This window comes from Athene cunicularia, assembly GCF_003259725.1.
Source record: "Athene cunicularia isolate RWA chromosome Z unlocalized genomic scaffold, athCun1 chrZ_part2, whole genome shotgun sequence".
NCBI classification, from domain to species: Eukaryota; Metazoa; Chordata; class Aves; order Strigiformes; family Strigidae; genus Athene; species Athene cunicularia.
Window position 1 is genome coordinate 19867339 of NW_020799143.1, and position 21004 is coordinate 19888342.

At 36.6% G+C, this 21004-nt stretch overlaps 1 protein-coding gene across 4 annotated transcripts in view; it reads left to right on the plus strand.

Moving 5' to 3' along the window:
- PCSK5 (proprotein convertase subtilisin/kexin type 5) overlaps positions 1-21004 on the plus strand; it is a 245810-nt gene that overhangs the window by 85927 nt on the left and 138879 nt on the right. For all 4 annotated transcript variants that reach the window (XM_026866351.1, XM_026866352.1, XM_026866353.1 and 1 more), the window contains 2 exons: positions 12163-12251; positions 17179-17351. In XM_026866351.1, the coding sequence (XP_026722152.1) occupies positions 12163-12251; positions 17179-17351 (262 nt within the window). The remainder of the gene's footprint in view (positions 1-12162; positions 12252-17178; positions 17352-21004) is intronic.

Here is a 21004-nt window from a genome sequence, read left to right on the forward strand (position 1 = left end):
ACAGCATCAAGGCTTTCTCTGCTTTTAACACTGTCCCCTCAAGCAAGGAGGTTGATGGTGGGCAAGAGACAGGAAGGGGACACAGCTGGGACAACTGATCCCAACTGACCAAAGAGATACCAAATGTCACAGAATATCATTCTTGGCACTAAACTTGGGGTGGGAAGTTTTTCCAAAGTAGCTGTTGCTTGGAGAGTGGCTGGGCATTGGTCTGCAGCTGAGAGGTGATGAGTAATTGCCTATGCATCACTTGGTTGTGTTTTTTTCTTTTTAGTTTTTCTTTCTTTATTGAACTATTTTTATCTCAACAGCCAAGTTTTTCTCACATTTGCTCTTCCCATGCTCTCCCTTATTCCAATGGGGAGGAGGGATCAGCTGCCTGCTGGGGTCATTAACCCAGCCTTTTAATAATGTACTAGTTCCCAGGATTAATTCTAATAGCTTTGGAAGGGTTCTTTATGGTAACAGATATCTGAAGCATTATTCCTGCGAGCCTGATTTCACAGTGAAGTTGACCACAAGATCTGTGATAAGTTACTCACTGCATATGTAGCCATGTTCTGATATAAGGGACTTACGCTCCAGAGAAGTATTCAAATGTGGAGCTGTTGCAGAACTGCTGATCTCACAGTTGCTGTGCTGGTCCTTTGATCCCTGAAATGGAACATATAACTGACACCTGTAGCAGTGGAAGTGACTGGATGAAGTGTGGGGCAATGCAGGTAGAAAACAGTTGAAGAAAAGTAGAAAGATTTCTTTGCTTCTTCACTTCTGTTAACTCATATCTTTTCAGGTATTGCATGTAGCAACAGCAGATAGACTTGACAGAGGAATTTGTGATATCTACAGATGTCAACTTTATAGGACACTTCAAATACATAGAAAACGTATCACCAAAGCAGTTAAAGGTCCCTCAAAAATTTTAGAAATCAGCTTGCCAGCTGTAAGATCAAATAGATTAAAAGCATTAACTAAGTAAATTCCATCACTTAGTTTCTTCATGAACAATTATGCTGCAATGTGAAGTCTTTTAATTCACAGGGCAGACCTGTATTGTGGGACAGCACTAATGTGGAACAACTATTCCTGCCTCTCACTGGCTTAAATGCAGTTTGCTAGTTCATACAGGAATGCTGAGAAACTGTGGTTAGAAATTTTATTCCTGGCTTTGTTTACAAATGTAATATGATGATTTGCTTACAGAGCAAAGAAAACAGTGTAGAATTTTTTTATTTATGCCAAAAGTTATCATTATTGAGCTGTGGCTTTGTAGTAAAGGTGTTCCCTTGAGTCTCAGATTTGCAATTTAACAATTTAATTTGCAATTGATACCTCTACAGGAGTATTTCAAGAATATGATTTTTAGACTATAAAAGTTATAGTAAAGGTTGGTGAAATGCAAGCATGTGGGAAAGCAAATTTGAAGGGTTTACTTAATAACTTTCTTCCTTAGCTCAAAAACTAGATGACAGACTACTTCCCCTATATGCATCTCATCCAAAGCTCTTCTTTATGCTTACTGTACAGATCATATGATGTAGTCAGTACACAACGAGCTTTCTCAAGTGCAAGCAAGTTCACTGTAAGTGGTACGTTTGGAATTTTCAGCAGCAAATTTCTAGCAAGCTTGAATCATTGTGTCCAAGCCTGTGTTTTCTCAGGCTAATATCTTAGATAAATATGGGTGGATTTTCCTAGGAATAGCAAATGCATGGCCTAGCCAAAAATACTCATTGTGTCAGTATCCCAGTTCTTGCACTAAATCTGTTAAAAAATATTGGAAATTATAATGTATCATCAGTTTTAGATAGCCATATATGCAGAAGCACTGATAACAGTTCATTAGTGAAACTTAATAAATAAACTTGCAGTTTAAGTTAATAGGAAGCATTCATAAAGCATACCAAGAGTTTCTGATTTGTGTAAAGTAATATTGGGAGTGACACTAACTTCCTTTGCAATCGGAGGCCTTTGTTCTCAACAAATCCAAATTCTCAAATTAGGATTAATTTTAGACTCTTAAAACATTAACAAAACTTTAAACTATGCTTATTCTCCATATAGTTGATGAGAAGAATTAGTTTAAGGACTTGTTTTCTAAGTTTTCTGCTTATATCAGATGGAAATATTTTAGTTTGTGATTAACGAGGGTAAATTAAGGTGATATAAACGGTGTTAAAATGGTATAAGAAGTTGGGTGCAAATATTTTTGCTTGTTTGCTTAAATAAATTTACACCTTTCCAGATAAATCAGTGCAATTTGTAAGTAAAATAATTGTTGATGAAGTAACACATTTGCTGACAACATCTAGAAACATATCTACTGATTCCGTGAGGTTTCCTTTTATGAAGACATACAGATATTTTCAGGTTTGGGTTTTTCATTGATTGGGGGTGTTCTATATTTTCAATTAGAAATCTGGGTGTTTGTTTGATTGGGGGTGTTCTATATTTTCAATTAGAAATCTGTGTAGCACATTGACTGTGAAAATGACAAGATGACCTTTGTGTCTTTTTTTTTTTTTTTTTTTTTTGCAATGATCTGAAAGTTGCTTTCATGGAGATGTAAAGATACGGACAGAGAAAGAGAGGGTGTCTTTGATGTGCTAGCTAAGGTTATTTTCTAGTCAGCTGGGGCCTGCAAGTATCCAGACCGTTTCTCTGGCATGGAGCAGCATCATTTTTCAGGCTTAAACACGAATATAGAATTATTAAGACTTTAGAGGACAGTGCATTGGCTGTGGCATGTGAATATGAAGAGTCAGGGATGTTATTTCCTCTGCAGATTCCACATTCAGGATTTGCCTTGCGATTATTTCCATAGGCCTTTTTTTGGCTCTCCAGGTATTACTCTCCTCCACTAACCCTTGGTGCTCAGCAACTCACAGGTGCTCCTCTGAGACACAGGTTAATATAGACAAAGGAATCATGAAGGTGTTATGTCCTGTGTTTTTCCTGTATCCCTTCCCTCTGCTTTTCCCTGTGTCTGACATCTGATTGCTCTGTCTTTGAGATTAGAGACACATCAGTATGAAAGCATAGAATGCCCAACATTCAGTGATTCAAGATCAATTCCCATGTATTACGTTTAGAACCATGGCAATAACTGAGTCAAGGGAGAAACAGTTCTCTGTAGTTGTGCACTATGCCATATGTATTAAGTGTGCTTATGTTGACATACAGGAAGGGCTCAGCAGAAAAGTGATGGTAAAGCAGATAATTTGGTTGTAAACACTGAACACTGAAACAGGGGCTGGATGTCAGCACTTCTGACAGAAAGATACGTTTTTCCATTCTGTGGTTGGACGTATTGCTTGCATTATCTATATGCTGATAGTGAACAGAAAAATGAGACCTATCTGGAGGAACTGCTGGGGAGATCAACTGTTGCTTTTTAACAGATGACTGGCATGTGCCAGCCAAGACCAGCCTTGCACAGAAAACCACAGAGGGGGAGGCATAGACCCCCCATTTATTCTTTCTTCTCCCAAAAGAAACAAGGTGTTCCTACTGTGTGGAGATAAAGTGGATTTCAGCCAAAGGTACCTGAAACACTGAATGACCAGATGCAGTTTACTTTAGTCATCTGCTGGCAATGTTAAAAGAGAGGGATAGTGTCCCAGTCAAGAAGAAGGTGGTACTGGGAATGTGGTTTATTGTGTTTGGTATTTTTAGTCATTGCCTTAGGAAGTCCCGAAGATTCCTTTATTTGTGCAAGAATAGTGTTACTGTATTGTTATTAAAAGTTAAATAATTAAGGTTATTGGGATGCTGCAGAATCTAAGTTCTAGGATTGTGTTCTGTTCACTGAGACTGTTGCAGACTCAGAAGATACAGTTTAATTATTTTATTGAACTAGTAATTTCAAGTGTAAAAAATTAACTGAATTAACCATTTTTACAAGGTTAGTACAAGAACTTTTCTTGTGTAAAAGTACATGCATGATTTTGTCTATCTCCTTCCCTAAGTTGTGTAATGCAGTAGTTCCCTTTACCATTGTTAGCCCTGCTCCAAAACAAATTAAAATTGGGCTTTCATTTGTTCTTTTTTCTGTATGTCATGAGTGAAGTGATAAAACCGTCTAGTCTCACAGATAAAGAATGAGAAAAGTACAGGCAGATACTCGTTTTTTCGCAAGTGTTCATGCTACTCTGTTCTTTGGGCTGCACAGAAAAAGGGATCAACCACGCTCATATACATAAAATGATTGCCAGATTTGCTTGGAGCACATCCTCCTTGTTCTATGGTTTTGCATCCTTTCACAGTCTCTCAACCAACTTGAATTAGGTTTTCACTTATGTGGGAGGGGAGCCTTGAAGTCGAAGCAGCCCTATATTCTTCATTTTCAAAAGCAAACTAAATAGTCCTTTTGATTAGCTATAACTAGGTAGCAATATACTGTTCCAAGGTAATACTGGCCTTGATGTTGCTGCTGAATAGGTTTAATTCCAGTGCACAGGAACTAAACTATGCTGCTTTTACCTGTGATTTGTTTTAATGAATGAGAACAAGTATTGGATTACCTGCCTAAAGTAGGTTACTGTACAGTTAAAGTGAAGGCTGTATGGGAAAAAAAAAAAAAAAGCTTGGGTGAAAATTGTGCTGTTTGCTGGCTTTTAAACTATTATATTTCATAGAATTATTCAGGTTGGAAAGACCCTTGGGATCATCGAGTTCAACCATCAGCCCTACTCTACAAAGTTCTCCCCTACACCATATCCCCCAGCATCTCATCTAAACAACCCTTAAACACACCCAGGGATGGTGACTCCACCACCTCCCTAGGCAGCCTATTCCACTGTCTGACCACTCTTTCTGTGAAAGATTTTCTCCTAATGTCCAGTCTGAACCTCCCTTGTTGCAGTTTAAAGCCATTCCCCCTTGTTCTGTCACTAATCACCTGTGAGAAGAGACCAGCACCAACCTCCCTACAATGTCCTTTCAGGTAGCTGTAGAGAGTGATGAGGTCTCCCCTCAGCCTTCTCCTCCTCAAACAGTCCCAGCAACTTCTATCGCTCATCACAGGATTTATTTTCCAGGCCCTTCACCAGCTTCGTTGCCCTCCTCTGCACTCGCTCCAGCACCTCGATATCTCTCTCATATTGAGGTGCCCAAAACTGGACACAACACTCCAGGTGTGGCCTCACCAGTGCAGAGCACAGGGGGACTGTCACCTCCCTGCTTCTGCTGGTCACACTATTTCTGACACAAGCCAGGATGCCGTTGGCTTTCTTGGCCACCCGGGCACACTGCTGGCTCATGTTCAGCTGGTTGTCAATGAGAACCCCCAGATCCTTCTCTCCCAGACAGCTCCAGCCACACCTCTCCCAGCCTGTAGCCATGCAGGGGGTTGTTGTGGCGCAAGTGCAGGACCTGGCACTTGGCCTTGTTGAAACTCATCTTTCTTCTCACCAGTGCCTTTTTCCCTCCAGAAAAGAGGCTGAATTAATATTTAACCTTAGATTAAAACATATTAAGACATCAGTCTTAAGACTGATTAAGACATTCTTTAATACATAAAACTATATACTTGGTTAAATATATTATTTGCTGGTTTTGTTCACTATTTCTCATTCTGTGTCATATTTCATTGCCTCCATCAGACTTTCTAGGTATTGTTTGTTTTGTCTTAGGTAGAAAATACAGAAAAAAGACATATTTATTTTATACTTTCAGACTCATTTGCCCACTCACGAGAACAAAATTGTAAAATAGTAATTAAATTATAGAAGCACAGTCCTTTGCAGGGGTCATATCAAAACTTCACAGTTGTGACAAATTAGCTGCCTACTGCTAACAGCTAACAAATATAGAGAAAGTGTCAAGGCAACATCATTATTACCCACACTGTTAAGTTTAAGATGCGCGTGTCTGAGATGTGAACTGTTCCAGGTATTTGTTTTAATGCTGTCATCTTGATTTTATTTGTGAGAAATAGATGAGAGGTTTTCAAGTTATTCTTTAAGTAATTTCCCATAATTATGCAAAAAGTCATTAGCCTTGAGGACCTTTACTCAAGACAGCTTCCAGTCCTGTGCTGTAACCACATTACAGCACAGGGATGTTCAGAAAAAAGATCCTGTCTGTGATGTAACACCCAAGTCTGTGGCATTTTTCCTGATACCTCACACTGAAGATTTGTATAACTGTTTTTTTCACATTTACTCTGTCATCTCTTTCTGCACTGTTAACATCCAAATATCTCTCCCATATGAAGTAACTTTATTCATATTATTTTTCAGCTGTAGCGGATTGTGTTTAAAAGGCTAAAGATTGAGGTTTTCCTTGCCCGTGCTTTTAACTTCTGACAGTTCCTTTATGTGTCTTTTTTCAGATGTTCCTAGAACAACATCCCAACCTATTGCCAGTTTGGAAAATATTTTTCATCATCCAGATTATTAGAGACCATTTATATATGAACAAGTCTAAAACTTTATTTCTTCTGCATTACATATGACATTACTCTGGGATGCATGAAATGCATTTCTGATAATTGCTGTTAAAATACATATTTTGTCCAGCAGTTACTACATTGTGTTGTCTCAGATATCACATTTTCCTCTTTATTAATATATTCCAGTGTAAGAGAGATATCTTTGAAAACATTTAAAAACTTAAATAAAGAAGTGTTTTGTAAAAAATAAATGCCAACTCAGATATTTTTCTATGGATAACAATGGCTACCTAAAATGCCATTCTTGTTCTCCCCATAGATATTTGAAAATTATTTGAACATTTAAAGGTCCTTTAGTCCTGTAATTTTCAATGTTCACCAACTACATAATTTAGTTCGTGTTACAGGTTCCATACCTGAGATTCTATTCATAATTTATAATAAAGACTAAGTAATTTATTTCTTAATATGAGTGCATCATCTTTATCCATAGGGAATATGTTTATTACATAGTTATGCAGAGAAAGGAAATTGATGGTTATCAAAAATAAGCTGTTCAAGCACAGCCTATTAAAATGTATATAACCTTATGTAAACTTTGTGACTATTTATTCTAACCTTTTTAAAACTTTTTATATCCACTCTTACAATATGTGCAGCATAGAATTTGCAGACTGTGAAGTTTTTATTTTTACTATAGACATTTTCTTGAATTAAAAAAAGCAAACAACAGCCACAAACAAACAAACAAGCAAGCAAAAATCCCCACACCAAAAACCCAAGCCCCCACTGTTTTCCTTATTTATTTAGAAACCAATTCCCGTGCTATGTATCTCTTAGAAAATCTCAGTATGTTGCTAGTATGCCCAGAAATGTTTGTGGTGGGCTTGCATTGAAATACTCTGAAACTCTTTTCTCCTTAAATTTCCATTCTGAAAAGGCTCATTGCTGACGGATTGAAGTGAGCTGGACTATAATGCTAGTGTCATGAAAAGCTGGAAGGCTTTAAATCTTTCAGTTCCCCTGACCTTTTTGTGTTTTGAAATGCTTGATGAACTCCAGAAGAGTAAAATACAGCAAAGAAGAAGTGCATGGTCAGAGTGTTTGTGGAATTCAAAGAATAGCTGTCAGAGATGGAGGCTCTGAAATTCAGAGCCAATTTACATGTCAGAGGCTTTTCAAATTACCAGCAGCTGTCTTCACTAACTGATATTTCCTTACTCTAAACTTTCAGAGGTGAGCTTAATTAACTTTTATCTTAAAGATGTTCCTGGACTTACACCTTCTTCCTATTCTGAAAGGCAAATTAGGAGTGATTTCTGAAAGATAAATGTCTATGTTTCAATTATGTCAGTGGGATGAGGAGTGATAGTTAACTAACAGCATGCACCTTTTCTCTTTCCATCATTGCCTGAAATACTGAGACATTTCTGTTACTGAAAAAAAGTTATGTAACAGATTAGTGTGCAGCTCTTAAATTTATTTTATCTTATACTTAGAGAGCCATCAAAAGCCTGTACCTTTAGTGTCCAGGTGCTCAAAACACTCTTCATGCATGCAGCAGTAAAAAGTACCATACACCTTTTCATAGAAGAAGTTCAGCAGTTTATTTCAAGTTCTCCATACAATATGGCAAAAGTTGTCTTTATTAAGGTGTTCCCGAGTATGTCTTTGACACTTTAGTGACTTACTGCTAATGACAGACTGAAAAATTTCCTCCTTATAAAAAGGGAAGAAAATTGATCTCAGTTGCCTTGTGTCCTGTCTTTCTCATATGCAAAAGTGAAAATAAATACATTTCTGAAAAAGTTGTACTTGTTTGTCTGGAATGGAAAAATTAGCTAAAGCAGTTAAAGCTAGGCAGAATCATAAAATATGGTTTTATGATGGAAAGTGCTGGCCAACTTTATAAGCATATAAGTACAACTGTTTTTGAAGATAATGCCTGTGACATCTTATTTCTTTTGCCTGATGGCCCCTTGCATTTTTTTTTCCTTTCCATTCCTTTTCTTTCTATTAGACTACAGGTAGGAGACGCATTTGTAGATGGGCAGAATGTTTCTATTCTGTGATACCACATCACCCTGACATTAACACAAAAGATAACTGAAAAACCTTTTAGTTGAGTGTCTCTTCAAAATACCATTTAATAGCCTGGGAACTTATTTCCCTTCAACATAAGGTGGCAAAATATCCATTGAAATGAAGAATAAACCCTTAAAGCTTATCAAGATAGGCCTTTGAAGGAGGGCAGTCATGCTTTCTTCTAGGACTGCATCAACTTTTCACACAAGTTGTATGCAATACGGGCATCTCACAAAGACAGGAGAGTGTTATGTTTTGATACAGATACATTAATAAAAAATGCTGACTTGAAAGCACCTCTTGTTTCACCTCTTGTTACTCTTCATGCTGTCTCCATAAACTGTACTTTGAAGTTTTCAGATTGCATGCTCAGTAGAAGTTTTCATAGCTTTAAAACAGACAACCAATTTCAGCCGTTAGTTTAATCACATTTGTTTGTTAGTTAGTTCAGAAATTAGTGTAATGATTAATCAGAAGGCTTTTCTAATTTTAACTGCACAATTTGGAGTCTGATCCAAACTGTAGACCTCAAGCAAAAATCTTGGGACGGGGAAAATTAAAAGCAGTGTAGAAAAAACCCTAAGTTTTTGTATGCAAATATTTTAGAAAGTCTTCCCTTTCACAGCACAGTTGAAATATTACTTAAACGACCCATAAAAGATAATATTAAACTAAACTGAGTCAAATGTATGATTAATTCATGCAGTGGGAAACATTGTAAGAAGTGCAATTTTATACATATGACCTTGAAATTAATAAAATAACTTTTAATTTTATAATATCTATGATAAACATAGAATTCAAGTAACAATAATCTTGGCAGAGAAGCAAGGGTCTAATGTAAAAATCTGTTTACAAAATAGATTTATAACATTACTGGGCTTAAAAGATGATAAAAAGAAGGATTTTCCAATATCTGAGGACTAGTGAAATATTCAGCAAAATTGATTTAACTTGCATATTGTAAAACTGTCCGAATATTTAATTGTCTCTGGAATATACTTTTTTTTTTTCTATGAGAAATTTACATGAAATTTCTTACTGTGCTTTAATTCAGTAAGTATGTGTCATGAAACTTCCATACAAGTCTTTTGAAGCCTTGGCTACTTCTTACTGAAGTTCATCTACCACTGAAGCTACTTCCATTTCATTTGGAATTTAGGCTACAATTTCATGTTGCTGTTAATCCCATGTTGCTGTGCCTTGCTGCTGGCAGGTGCAGTCACACTGTAACCCCCCACATCCACCACGTCTCCTCTGTTTCCCCTCACAAACGTTACATGACTCTAGGATGACTGGGGTGTGATTGGTGAGCCCATGGAAAACTAACCCTTTTGACATTGTTTGGTGGATGTAGCTAACAAAGTAGCAGGTATTGCAACTGGGAACCATGGTGAAACTTGAGCTCTTTCTTCCTTCTTCAGGCAGTTTCCCTCCTCCAGTTATGGTTTCTATCTGTCGCATTTCTCTACTGAAAAACCTTCCTCTCATCACTGCTTCCCAAACTTGGTACCCAGGAGGGGTTTCTTGCCAATGCAGTTTATCTCTGGGAGTTTGCATCTCAGCCACCAGGCAGGCAGTGATTTATTAATAAATTATAGGCACCAAGGTGATGTGTGTGTGTATTTCTACATTTCTAGAGTATGGCATCCGTGCTTTGATGTTTGAGTGATTAATGCCTCTAAACTTATATGTGGCACCTAACAAAATCATAATGAGAAAAAGGGAAGTTTGGGAACCATGTGTCTTGTAAATAATTCTTAAGACAGGCATTCTCCTATAAATATTAGTACATTTTAAAAAGACGCTACCTCAAACAAATGCAGAGCTAGAGCTTTATTTGAAAATACTTGAAAATGAAGTAGGGTTTTTTTTAAAAACTTGTTTTCATATGGGATTCCTGAATTATTTAGTTCAGTCTTTTTCAAAATAATTCTGTAATACAATAAGAAATTGGTTTATCAATCAGAGTTAAATAGGCTTACTTCAAATGAAAAAAATTAGGCTTGAAAATTTGGCTTCATATGAGAAATAAAAAAAAAAAAAAATCCTGATCAAGTTTGGCAACTAAATGATGAATTGTGAAGAGATTAACAGGAAAATAATTGAGATATACATATAATTGTGAAATCTTGATCTGGCTTTAGGATATATCAGCATCCAACTTGTCACTTTGATTTTTGTGACTAAAGATTACATTTTCTTCATAGATTTTACCTTATATATGATACTTATCTGATAATCTGAGTGATATCCTTTGAAATTCTAACAGGTTAGCACTGATCACTTATATTGCTTATTTTTTTATTTCCTCTCTTTTTATTCTAGTCCTTTTTTTGTTGTTCTTGTTTTACATTAATGCATTCCAAACAAGTTATCTTAGTGTTCTCACTAGATGTCTCAAAAGGTTAAGGGAAAAAAGTTGCACTAATAACAAGAAAATAAGGGCCAACTCTACCCAAAACAAGCTGTACCAAGAGAAAGCAACTGTGATTCTTGCCTGTAATATAGGTATCAACTTTAATTCAAAAACACCTATGTTCTCCAGATGTCTGTGTAGGCAGTCTGTCAACCACCACCAGCAGAAGAGTGCATATGTACAAAACTGACCTCACTTAGCCTCCTCTGAAGTGCTTGCCATGTTGTTATCTATCTTTTGCCTTGACTTTTTACACTTCTTTCTTTGTGGCTACCCAAGCCTTCCATTATCTTTCCATCTCTGTCTCATCAACTGCCCACCTCTTTACCTGTCTGGTCTGAAACTCTGTGTCTCCTCTCCACAGCAGCTCTTAAAGATCCCTGTCTGCTCCTTGTTGCTTATGTCACATTTCTGTAGTGGAGCTGCTTAACTGCATAAAAATGAGGGCAAACCTTACTGGTAGAAAATACCCTGTCAAACGTACATTGCAGGCAAAAATCAGGGACAGCTTTCCTACCACAGTGGCCATTTGGGTGATCACTGTCACCTTGTAGAGAGCGTGGATCAGGGCTAGGCAAGGCATCCCACTGTGGCTTCACATAGTGTGGAAGGGGATGAGCAACCACCCTTTTGTGTTTTCCTTCAGCAGCTTTTTTAAGATTATACCCTTGCAGCCCAACTCTGCTTCCAGGCATGAGGTATACCTCTGATGTAGAGGGTGCTTCACCTGTTTTTTCTGCTCCCTGAAAGGCTTTCAGGGTTGGCCTAAGGCTGTGAGCATACCTGGCATATAATCAGTTTTAGGCTTGCCTCTAAACAGCAGTGTGGACATTGATGCATCTCATCTTCATGGAAAAGTGTCATACACATTATGCCTGCTGGAGGTTGTATGGAGATCTACACGCTAGCAACATGAGTGGTTGTGGAAGAATGCAGAACAAAAATTCTGTCTATAATGCAAGATTTGGTTCAAAATCAAGAACTGGTATCAAAAACTTCTTCCTGTTGCAGTGGATTATGTATCATCATTGTATGTCTTTTTAACAAACTGTGCATGTTTCCGGTATTTAAAAAGCCTACCATGAAGACTTTAATGTGAAGATGATAATGATGTTAAAATGTGTTTGGAGGAATATTGTAACATGGATAAAAATTACTACAACATTGTGGATAGTTGTACTTTTAGCACCTGAGGATGAGCAAAGTCAAAGTCTTTAATCCCAACAGTCTGTGCTTACTTGAAAAAATGTTTGTCTGACTGCAGGCATGGAACCCGTTGTGCTGGAGAAGTGGCAGCCACGGCAAACAACTCACACTGCACAGTAGGAATCGCCTTTAATGCAAAGATTGGAGGTATGTAAAACAATCTCCCACCAAAAAAAAAAAGGTAACCAAAGAGCCATTTCTGCTAAATACTATATTGAGACCTTTCTCAACAAGAGAAGGAGATTTGTAAGGACAACAAACCTAGCTGTGCTAGCAGGTGAATCTCAGTTGTAGAATGGTCATTAAATACCAGTAGGATTTTGTCCGCAGTGAAACTTCTCCAGTGCTCCTTGGAACACTGCGTCTCAGTACACACAGAAAATAGAAAGTGAGACTTTTGATGAAAACACAAAAGCCAGAATCAGGACATTAGGTTTTTTTCACAGATTCAGAGCTCTAAGTGATGAACTTTGACAAACCAGAAGTAAATATACACATCAGGAATATTGCCTGCATATTGGTCCTGTCAAAACATAACACATTTGTGTTGATTGGCTGTGGTTGGAGAGAATCTTCTTTTGATTGCTCTGTGTGATCAGATTATTGCCTGAAATATGAGATTCCATCACACTTCTTTGTTCATTCAGCCAAGAGGTTCCGAGTGGTTTCCTTGAATTCTTAGTCTATGCCTGCTCAATTAATACCTTTGGCTTAATTTGACTATCAGAATGTCATTTATGTTTCTCCTAGGCTGTAGCCTGCCTGTGGCAAATTTTAATCCTTCAAGTGAAATTTTACCCTGTAGTTTTGATGAAATCATGGCATTAGTATATTGGCTTTCAGTAGAAAGACCAATAGCTCCAACTCCATAATTGTTGATTTTCTGTCCCAGAATTAGAGCCCATCTGTGAGAACAAAACCATACTTACCTATATACACACCAAAGGACTGTTCAAAAATATGAGCAGGCAGAATTGATGCCATGTTTCCATAATTAATAGTACTGTCTATGTTCTCTACTGGATCGGTACAAGTTTGATCCAAATCAAATGTGAGCACAGCTGCGTTTCAAATTAGCCAAAGCACACAACATCTCCCTAATGTCAGCTTTCTGTTTTGTTGCTGGCTTTAAGAGGATAAACAATACCTAATTCAGCATAAGGTTAGAGCGATGCAGAAAAACAGTTTCCCTTCAGGTGGAGAGCCTGACTGCACAAAGTTACCCTGCCAGAGTGGTTTAGAAAATCTGAACTGGTCAAGTGAGTGAGTTTGTGGCAGATGAACAGGTTGTCTCATGTGGACATGTCATTTGGTTGTGTACCAGCAGCTCTGAAATCTGATTTACTATGTTGCCAAATCAGAGACAGAGGGGAGTTAGTGCACTGACAGAGATAAAAGATGGCTTCTGGAGAAGTTTCATTTCTGAGTTAGATAGTCACACAACCTGCAACAGTTTGGGCATGTCCTTGAAAAGTTCTCCATTAGTAACAGTGGCTTCTTAAGAGGTTACTCTTTATTAGGAATGTGAAATAATGTTTTAGAAACTCTTCTGGCATATTAGGTGAATCACAGCCTTTTCTAAATTTATTGTAAAAATTGATTCAGATGGACATAGTATGAATGCAGTTAATGTGAACAGATATGTGTGTCTTTTTATCATGTATTTATTTATTTATTTATTTATTATTTAGTACAAAGAATATAACAACCTTCAAGAAATTTCACTGGTGTAAGTGAAATAAAAAGTGTATCCAATCCGTTTGTCACCATGATTCCGTAGAGTCATCACTAACACTGGTCTTAAAAGAAAGCTGAAAAATAAAAACAGTGTGAAAACCTCACTTGAAGTAGTTAAGCACCCTTTAAAATCATCAGCACTTGAAAATAAGGCTTCAGGAGGCTCAGCAGATAATCTGCAGAAAATCAGAGGCAAGAGGGAATTCGAGGGTATTGGGAATGGAGGTTAATCTTACTTTTGCACTAGGTGTATATATTTAAGAGTTTTGCTGCTGCTAACCTCTGTTTGGCATGCTTCCCTCCCTTTCCTCAGAAATGGCATAAACTACACCTGTGAATATGCAATGGTTGTGTTCCCTCTCCAGGTAGAGTGTAAAAATGTTGAATCATATTATGCTGAACTAGTGTTCAGCTCACTTGTTTCTCAGGGATTTATAGATCTTCTTGGGGCATTCTTGGAGAAGAAACTAGAGTTGAGGTAAAGCAATTACATTCCCCTTTCATAGAGGAGCACCTGCTGACAGTGATGTTGAATTTGCTCCACCAAGATAAGTATTCTTTACTTCAAACCAGGAAACATCTCTGGACACATAAGGGATAGTAAGAGATAAAGCAAAGGGGAAAGGAAATACTTTTCATCAATATTCCATCAAATACTGGAAGCTGAACAAATCCAATTAATGATTTTTGAGATGGGAAGTCATTAACAAGATGTGGTTTACTCCTTGTCTCCTTTCCACACATTTAAGAACCTCTGACCACATATAGGTCAAAAATAAGATCCTTAGAAAATCAGATCCTTCTGTTACAATGCTGTAAGTAGGGATGTAATCTGCAGATAAGAAAATTTGAGAAAAACTGAAATCTGAAGCTTCAATTCTTTTATATGTTGTAAGATGTTTCTTACAAAAAAATATGCACTATGTCTCCCATTTGTGCTTAGCTAAGCTACTCTACAGGCCCTTTCACTTAAAGGCAAACCAAGTGCACCTAAGGGGTAGATATTTTAATGTGACTCTCAGCAGTAATCACACATACCAAATTACCACCTATAGAGTTTGTCAGACTTTTTATAGGAAGGGATGGTTAGCCTGCTGTTACTGTTGCAGACTGATTGGGGAAGTTGCAAAGCATCTGTGGGGATTTCAGTGCTTAGTTACTTGGCTGGGCTCGAGTCCCGGTGGGAAAACAGTACATGAATTATGGCACAACAGATGTAGATTGTCTTCAGCTGATGAGGAATTAGTTCAGCTGTTTCATTAAGTCAGATACTGATTAAAACCAAACATTTTAAAAGAAAACTTGCTTTCAGCTCAGCTTTGCGTGTTTCCTGTGATTCATGGAAAGTTTGTTCTGATTAAAATGCCACTTGCATTTTGTCAATTACTGCAAATATTGGAAGTAGTTTACAGATTCCCTATAGTCTTAGGTGGAACAGTCCACAAATGCAGTGTATTAATTGCCTTCTGGATAGCTTTTGTTATGCTATCATCACATGACAAATGCAGTTTGGAGGTTTTGTGATCGGCAGAATTAACTACTTCAGACATTTGAGGGGAGGGAGGGGAGTGTGGAGAAAGGAATTATTTTTGTTTTCAATAGCCAATGAGATGTCTGTTGTTCAAAGTCACCCTTGAAGCATCTCTGTCAGTTGTTGGCCAGAGTGAGCAACACCTAAGTCACGGTCTAGTCCATGTTGCTTTAGATTTGACCACTTTAGCATTAGCAAAAAAACCTGGTGTGAATTACTTCAGGTGCCAATTGTAGAATTTGAAGTTATTGATCACTTGGTGCATGTAGTATTATTTAGGCTTGCTATACAGTAAAAAAGACATAAAGGGAAGCTTTATTTTTCTTCTTTCAAAAGCTGTGTACCTTTTATTGCCTTTATTTAGAACTAAATGTATTTTAATGTCCTTGAAAGAAATTGAGAACACAACTTTCACCCATCATTAATTTTCTGAGATTATGCTGAGGAAGAAAAATGAAACTTGAGAATCCCAGAGTTGGTTTAATGACTTTTTTTATAAAGTTCACAGTGAGATCACTGTTTGTAAAAGTTTATTATCTCAGGAAACATGAGCAGCATTTGTGTGAACTTAGAAATATGATAACTTTTCATTTTTGAGTCAATTAGAGTAAGTTAAAAAAAAGGGCCTCTGTCAACAAAGCACCCCCTTATGCCTTTTGTAAGTTGGAAGTTAAGGTCTTCATAAACACTCAGGTAACTTCAGTCTGAGATCATGAGCAAAATGAAATGTGTCTGTGATTAAAAATATGTGATTAAAAATATGTAAATTTGGCTTATAAATAGCAGTGACTTTTTAAAGGGGAAAGAATGTCAAACTTGTTAACTGTGGAAGTAATCATTACTTTGTGCTATCATACAGTTACATGATAATTATTATTTAATATTTAATACCCCTTTGACCAGATGTCATGCTAGCTGTATGTAGGACCTTCTTGTTAGGTTAAAACTGACATTGATGGTCTTCTCAGTCAGAATTAACTTCAGTCAAAGTCTTACAGTTAGTGAAAAGAACAACTTTTAAGATTTTCCCAGTTTCCACATATAAGCCTACCTTATTTAGTCTAGTCATCTTAAAACGTGTTGCCATTGACTTGTCCAAACCCACGTGAATGGATTCTTTTAACACAAGAATTTCAGATTATACCTCACAAAAGCTTCTTTTCCACGGGGGAGGGTTTTCACAATACTGCAGTTTCAGGTTCAGTAATGTTACATATAGGATAGTTTTTATTAACTTCATGTAATCACCTTGCTACTGTGTATTGTAATCGGTCTGTAGACATGAGGTTTCTCTCCAGTTTCTTCTTTGCAGCCTCATACAATGAAGCAATAATCCCATGTTTATCTGCCAGAAGATCCTTTTATTACATCTGTTAACATACTTTAGGACTGTGATTCCTGCTGCAGTTTCACTGTGGTATAAAGGCAGAAAGAAAATCATTTATTATCTTCAAGTGAGATGCACAAACATTTGAAGGTTTAGGTTGGGTTTTTTTTAAGTTTTCTTTAGCGTAAAAGTTTGTTGAAGTTCGAAGGCTGTATAGTGGATAAAGGCCTTGCAGACAATTTTGAAAGTTCTTCAAGACCAAAATATTCCTTGATTTTTGTATTTTTTTTTTATCTAGAGACTTTTTCCATTGAAAAAACACATATCTAAAGAGGTTTCGGGAGGGTTTTAACAACAGCAGAAATACTTATGATCATTCAATCGGATGTCCTACACAACAATTTTCTCTAGGGGGGAAAAAAAAAAAAAAAAAGCATTTTGATTTTTTGGTACTGTTCATTGTATCTTTCATTCTGAAGGTGTACGGATGCTGGATGGAGATGTGACAGACATGGTAGAAGCAAAGTCTCTAAGCCTTAATCCTCAGCACATCCACATCTACAGTGCCAGCTGGGGGCCTGATGACGACGGTAAGACTGTGGATGGACCTGCTTCTCTAGCACGTCAGGCCTTTGAGAACGGCATCAGAATGGTAGGTTGGCATCAGAGTGCATCTCCTGGATCTACTCTCGTGTGCAAGTGTAAGGGTACATGTGTCTGTTATGTGCAAGTGCAGAGCGTGGGGAAGACAAAAGGATTCTGATGGAAAGTAGAAAAGCTTCCTTTGCATAAAACTGAAAATGCATTTTCCTTATATAGAGATCTGATGGTCAATCCTTCCTGAAACATCAGCTCTGTTAATTTCTAACTGGAATACATCATCCTCAATGTCCTTTAAAATGCTCTTGAGGTAATGATGTAATTCTGAGAGAAGAAATAAGACTAAAAATTCTACTTTGCACAGCAGTGCCAAGTCCTCAAATCTGAATTGCAATGAAATTTTAAAGCAAAAGCCATGACTGTTTTTTCTTCTTTCTTCTTTTCTTTCATTGCTTTGTTTTGCTTGATTTCTTTATGGAAGTTTGATGCTTTTTATAGTGGGGTTGGGGCTAAAAAAAGGCTACACATGTTTCTGTTAGCATTTGGGTCTGGTCTTGGAGAACTTACACCCTATTTATAACTTACATATATGTTTCTCTACAAGTCGGTGCTACTTTGTGATATAGCCCAGAGATCTTCAATAATACAACACACAAAATCCAAAACACCCCTATATGAAAAAATCCAAGACCTTTTCAATTTTCTTTAATAAGTTACTGTCGAATAAGTAAGACCACAGAAAGAAACGAATAGTTAGAGGAACTTTTGATGTCAGAGACTAGTTTTTAGTTATCCTTTTTACCTTCCTGCCTGTTAAATAAATCAGGGAATTCCTCATCTTCCAGCTCTCACACCTCCTTCCACTATATAGGACTGGTGGAAAGGATTTTAAAGCTTTGCACTTGAAGGTTTATTTTGAATTATTAAGCATTATTTTGAATGCAGCAGGAGACTTGCTAATTCAGTGGTGGGTGGCTCTAGGATCAGAAAAGGGAGGATTAATACAGCACATTTGTTTAAAGAGACTGAAACTGTTGGACCAAAGTGGAACTGGGATGTAGTTACTGGAACATGGTAACACTGTGCATCAAGATTGGAAAGTGCAGCTATTATAGTGTTTTGATCAGGTATGCCAAGACTGATTTTAGCAAACTAACTAACATTCAGCCTGAAAGATTTGTGCCATCTGTAAAAGACAGTGTCTGCCACTGAGAGACTATATTACTTTAAGGTATACAATAAAAAGCAGTCATAACAAAAAACAGGGACAATGGGTGAAGAGAGGTAATAGACAAAGTTACACGAGTCAGGCTGACAGTTTGTATGCACAATAGTGTTTCAGGTGATTTACAGTATATTTGACTGCAAGTTGTAAATAAATACATCATAAAATTGATACCCAGTATGACCATAAATATTGCTTAGCACCACAAACCTAGGAGGTGTGAATTCACATCTAATCACAGCTGCATCCCTTGCTTAATTCAGTTTCCTCGATAAAATTACATAGATTTCTTACTCTCACCCCTTTCTTCCCTGCCCTAAACGTGGATAATAATACATGCTTAACTACCTAGCAGGCAAGTTATGAAGAGCAATTACTGAAATACTAAACTAATGACAAGGACTGTGTGCTTTCTTTGCTATATGATGTTTAAGATGTGTCTCAAACTCAGTTCTGTGAATGCATTGCTAATCATGCAGCCACAGACTACTGCCTTTGTTTCAGTTGGTCATATGATGACCATTTGGTGTGAAGCTGCAGATTTACACTTCGTCTTGTTGTACATTATGTAATATGTGACGCCTAACATGACAAAATACTCAAGCATGTACTTAAATTTACCCTGTGAGAAATTCCAGGAACTTAGCAGTTAAACACATTTAGGAATGCTGGTAGATTATACCCCAGAGAATTCTTCTGTATTTAGTAATCATTATTATAATAGTTATTTAAGTGCTTTTAGAACAATATAACAAGTATGTGGAAGGTCATATGCATGTTCATTACTGCTTCCCATGCATCATCACTCTTCCTTTGGATGGAATATCAGTGATTCCCATCACCCACCTAGAGTTTGCTATTCTTTGACAGTGACGACAGAAGAAAAACAATAAGGTGATGAAGTGGACCCTAATAGCACTTCAGGATGCAGGAGAACTTGAACAAAATAAGTTTTCTGTTTAAACATATATATGTGTTAGTTTAAATGTCATATTTCTGGTACGTAAGACACTCACAAAAAGTTCAGCCCAAATTTCTGTACCAGAAGAACTCAGCAATTTCCTCAGACTGGGGATAAATCTAGTATAAATCAGTGTGGAATAATTTTTCAAGAGTGCGAATCTTGCCTACAAGCATTATTGTTCCATTGTTATTATTATAGCTGTAATATGAGAGGATACCCTACAGAACCCAGATGAATTTCATTTTACCAAGATATTGTTCTATATTTTCAGTAAGTACCAGTATATAGTTGAAACATAGTATTTATTTTTTTTTTTTTTTTTCTGATAACAATACAGAAAATGTTTGGTATATTTTTTTGAAAATAGTAGAAGTCATATTTCATGCCTGTCAAATTGTTATTTTTACAATTTAACTTCTATTTAATTTCTCAACTTCCTGTTCTGCCCAAGGTTGCCTATGCAGAGTTAATAGTTCTAAATATTTCCATATATTTGGAAATTTTGTCTAGCTATAACTAAGAAAGCTTTTTCACTTCTGCTAAGGAAATAGAAGTTTTCTTTAAAACTTACATAAAATCATATTGATAGGAAATACAGAATGTTTAAGGTTAATCTCTAATTTTCATTCTTTAAAATATAATATAGACTGAAAGGCTGTAAATGTTTGTCTCACCACCTTCCTTAATAGGCTTAGTTTCCAGACAAAAATTACTTTAAGATTAACCTGTTATTGTTCTTTTTAATAAACCATGCCTTTCTGTGTTCACATAAAGCTACGTTTTCTATATTTCCTTACACTATCATAGGTCATTTTAAAAGATTAGGCAAATGTAAGAAGAACGACAAATTATCTCTGTGCCAAAATATTACTAAAATCGGATAGATCATCCAAGGTAATTGCTAGATACTTAGCCAAACATAGATTTCCCCAAGCAGTCACGGTAATTATGCAAATAATAATAGGCAGACAAAAAAAAGCTTATTAAGTTGTGTACAGATCTTGACCTTCCTTTTTTAGAAAGATTGAACTGAACAACAAGAGTATTACATCTAGTATAGCATCTGTGATGTAAATTAAAGTAACATTGGTACAGGAAAATTTGGCAAGACCTTCTTTCAGATCCACACAAATGTTCAAGATTTATATTCTTCATTTATTGTGCATGTGCACACACAAGAGGACATTATTTTTTAACAACAGGACAGCAAAGCAAAAGGTCAAAATTTTTAAAAACATCTGAAAAGGAAATTATGCTCAGCTTGTTTCATTAGGGAAATCAATGGTGCTGAATAACAACTTTGAATAGAGTATAATTAAACTCAATTATTACCTTTTTTATTATGCTCAAGAAGTAAAAATGAAATGGATGCAGTGGCCACAGTTTCTTACTCAGTTTGCTGAGAGACTGGGATCCATGAAAAAAAAAGCCTGATTTATCTTTAGTGCATATTATTCCAATTAACAGCTCATGCAGGGTGTTTTAAGAATATTATTATTTTTAAATCTGCTGAGCT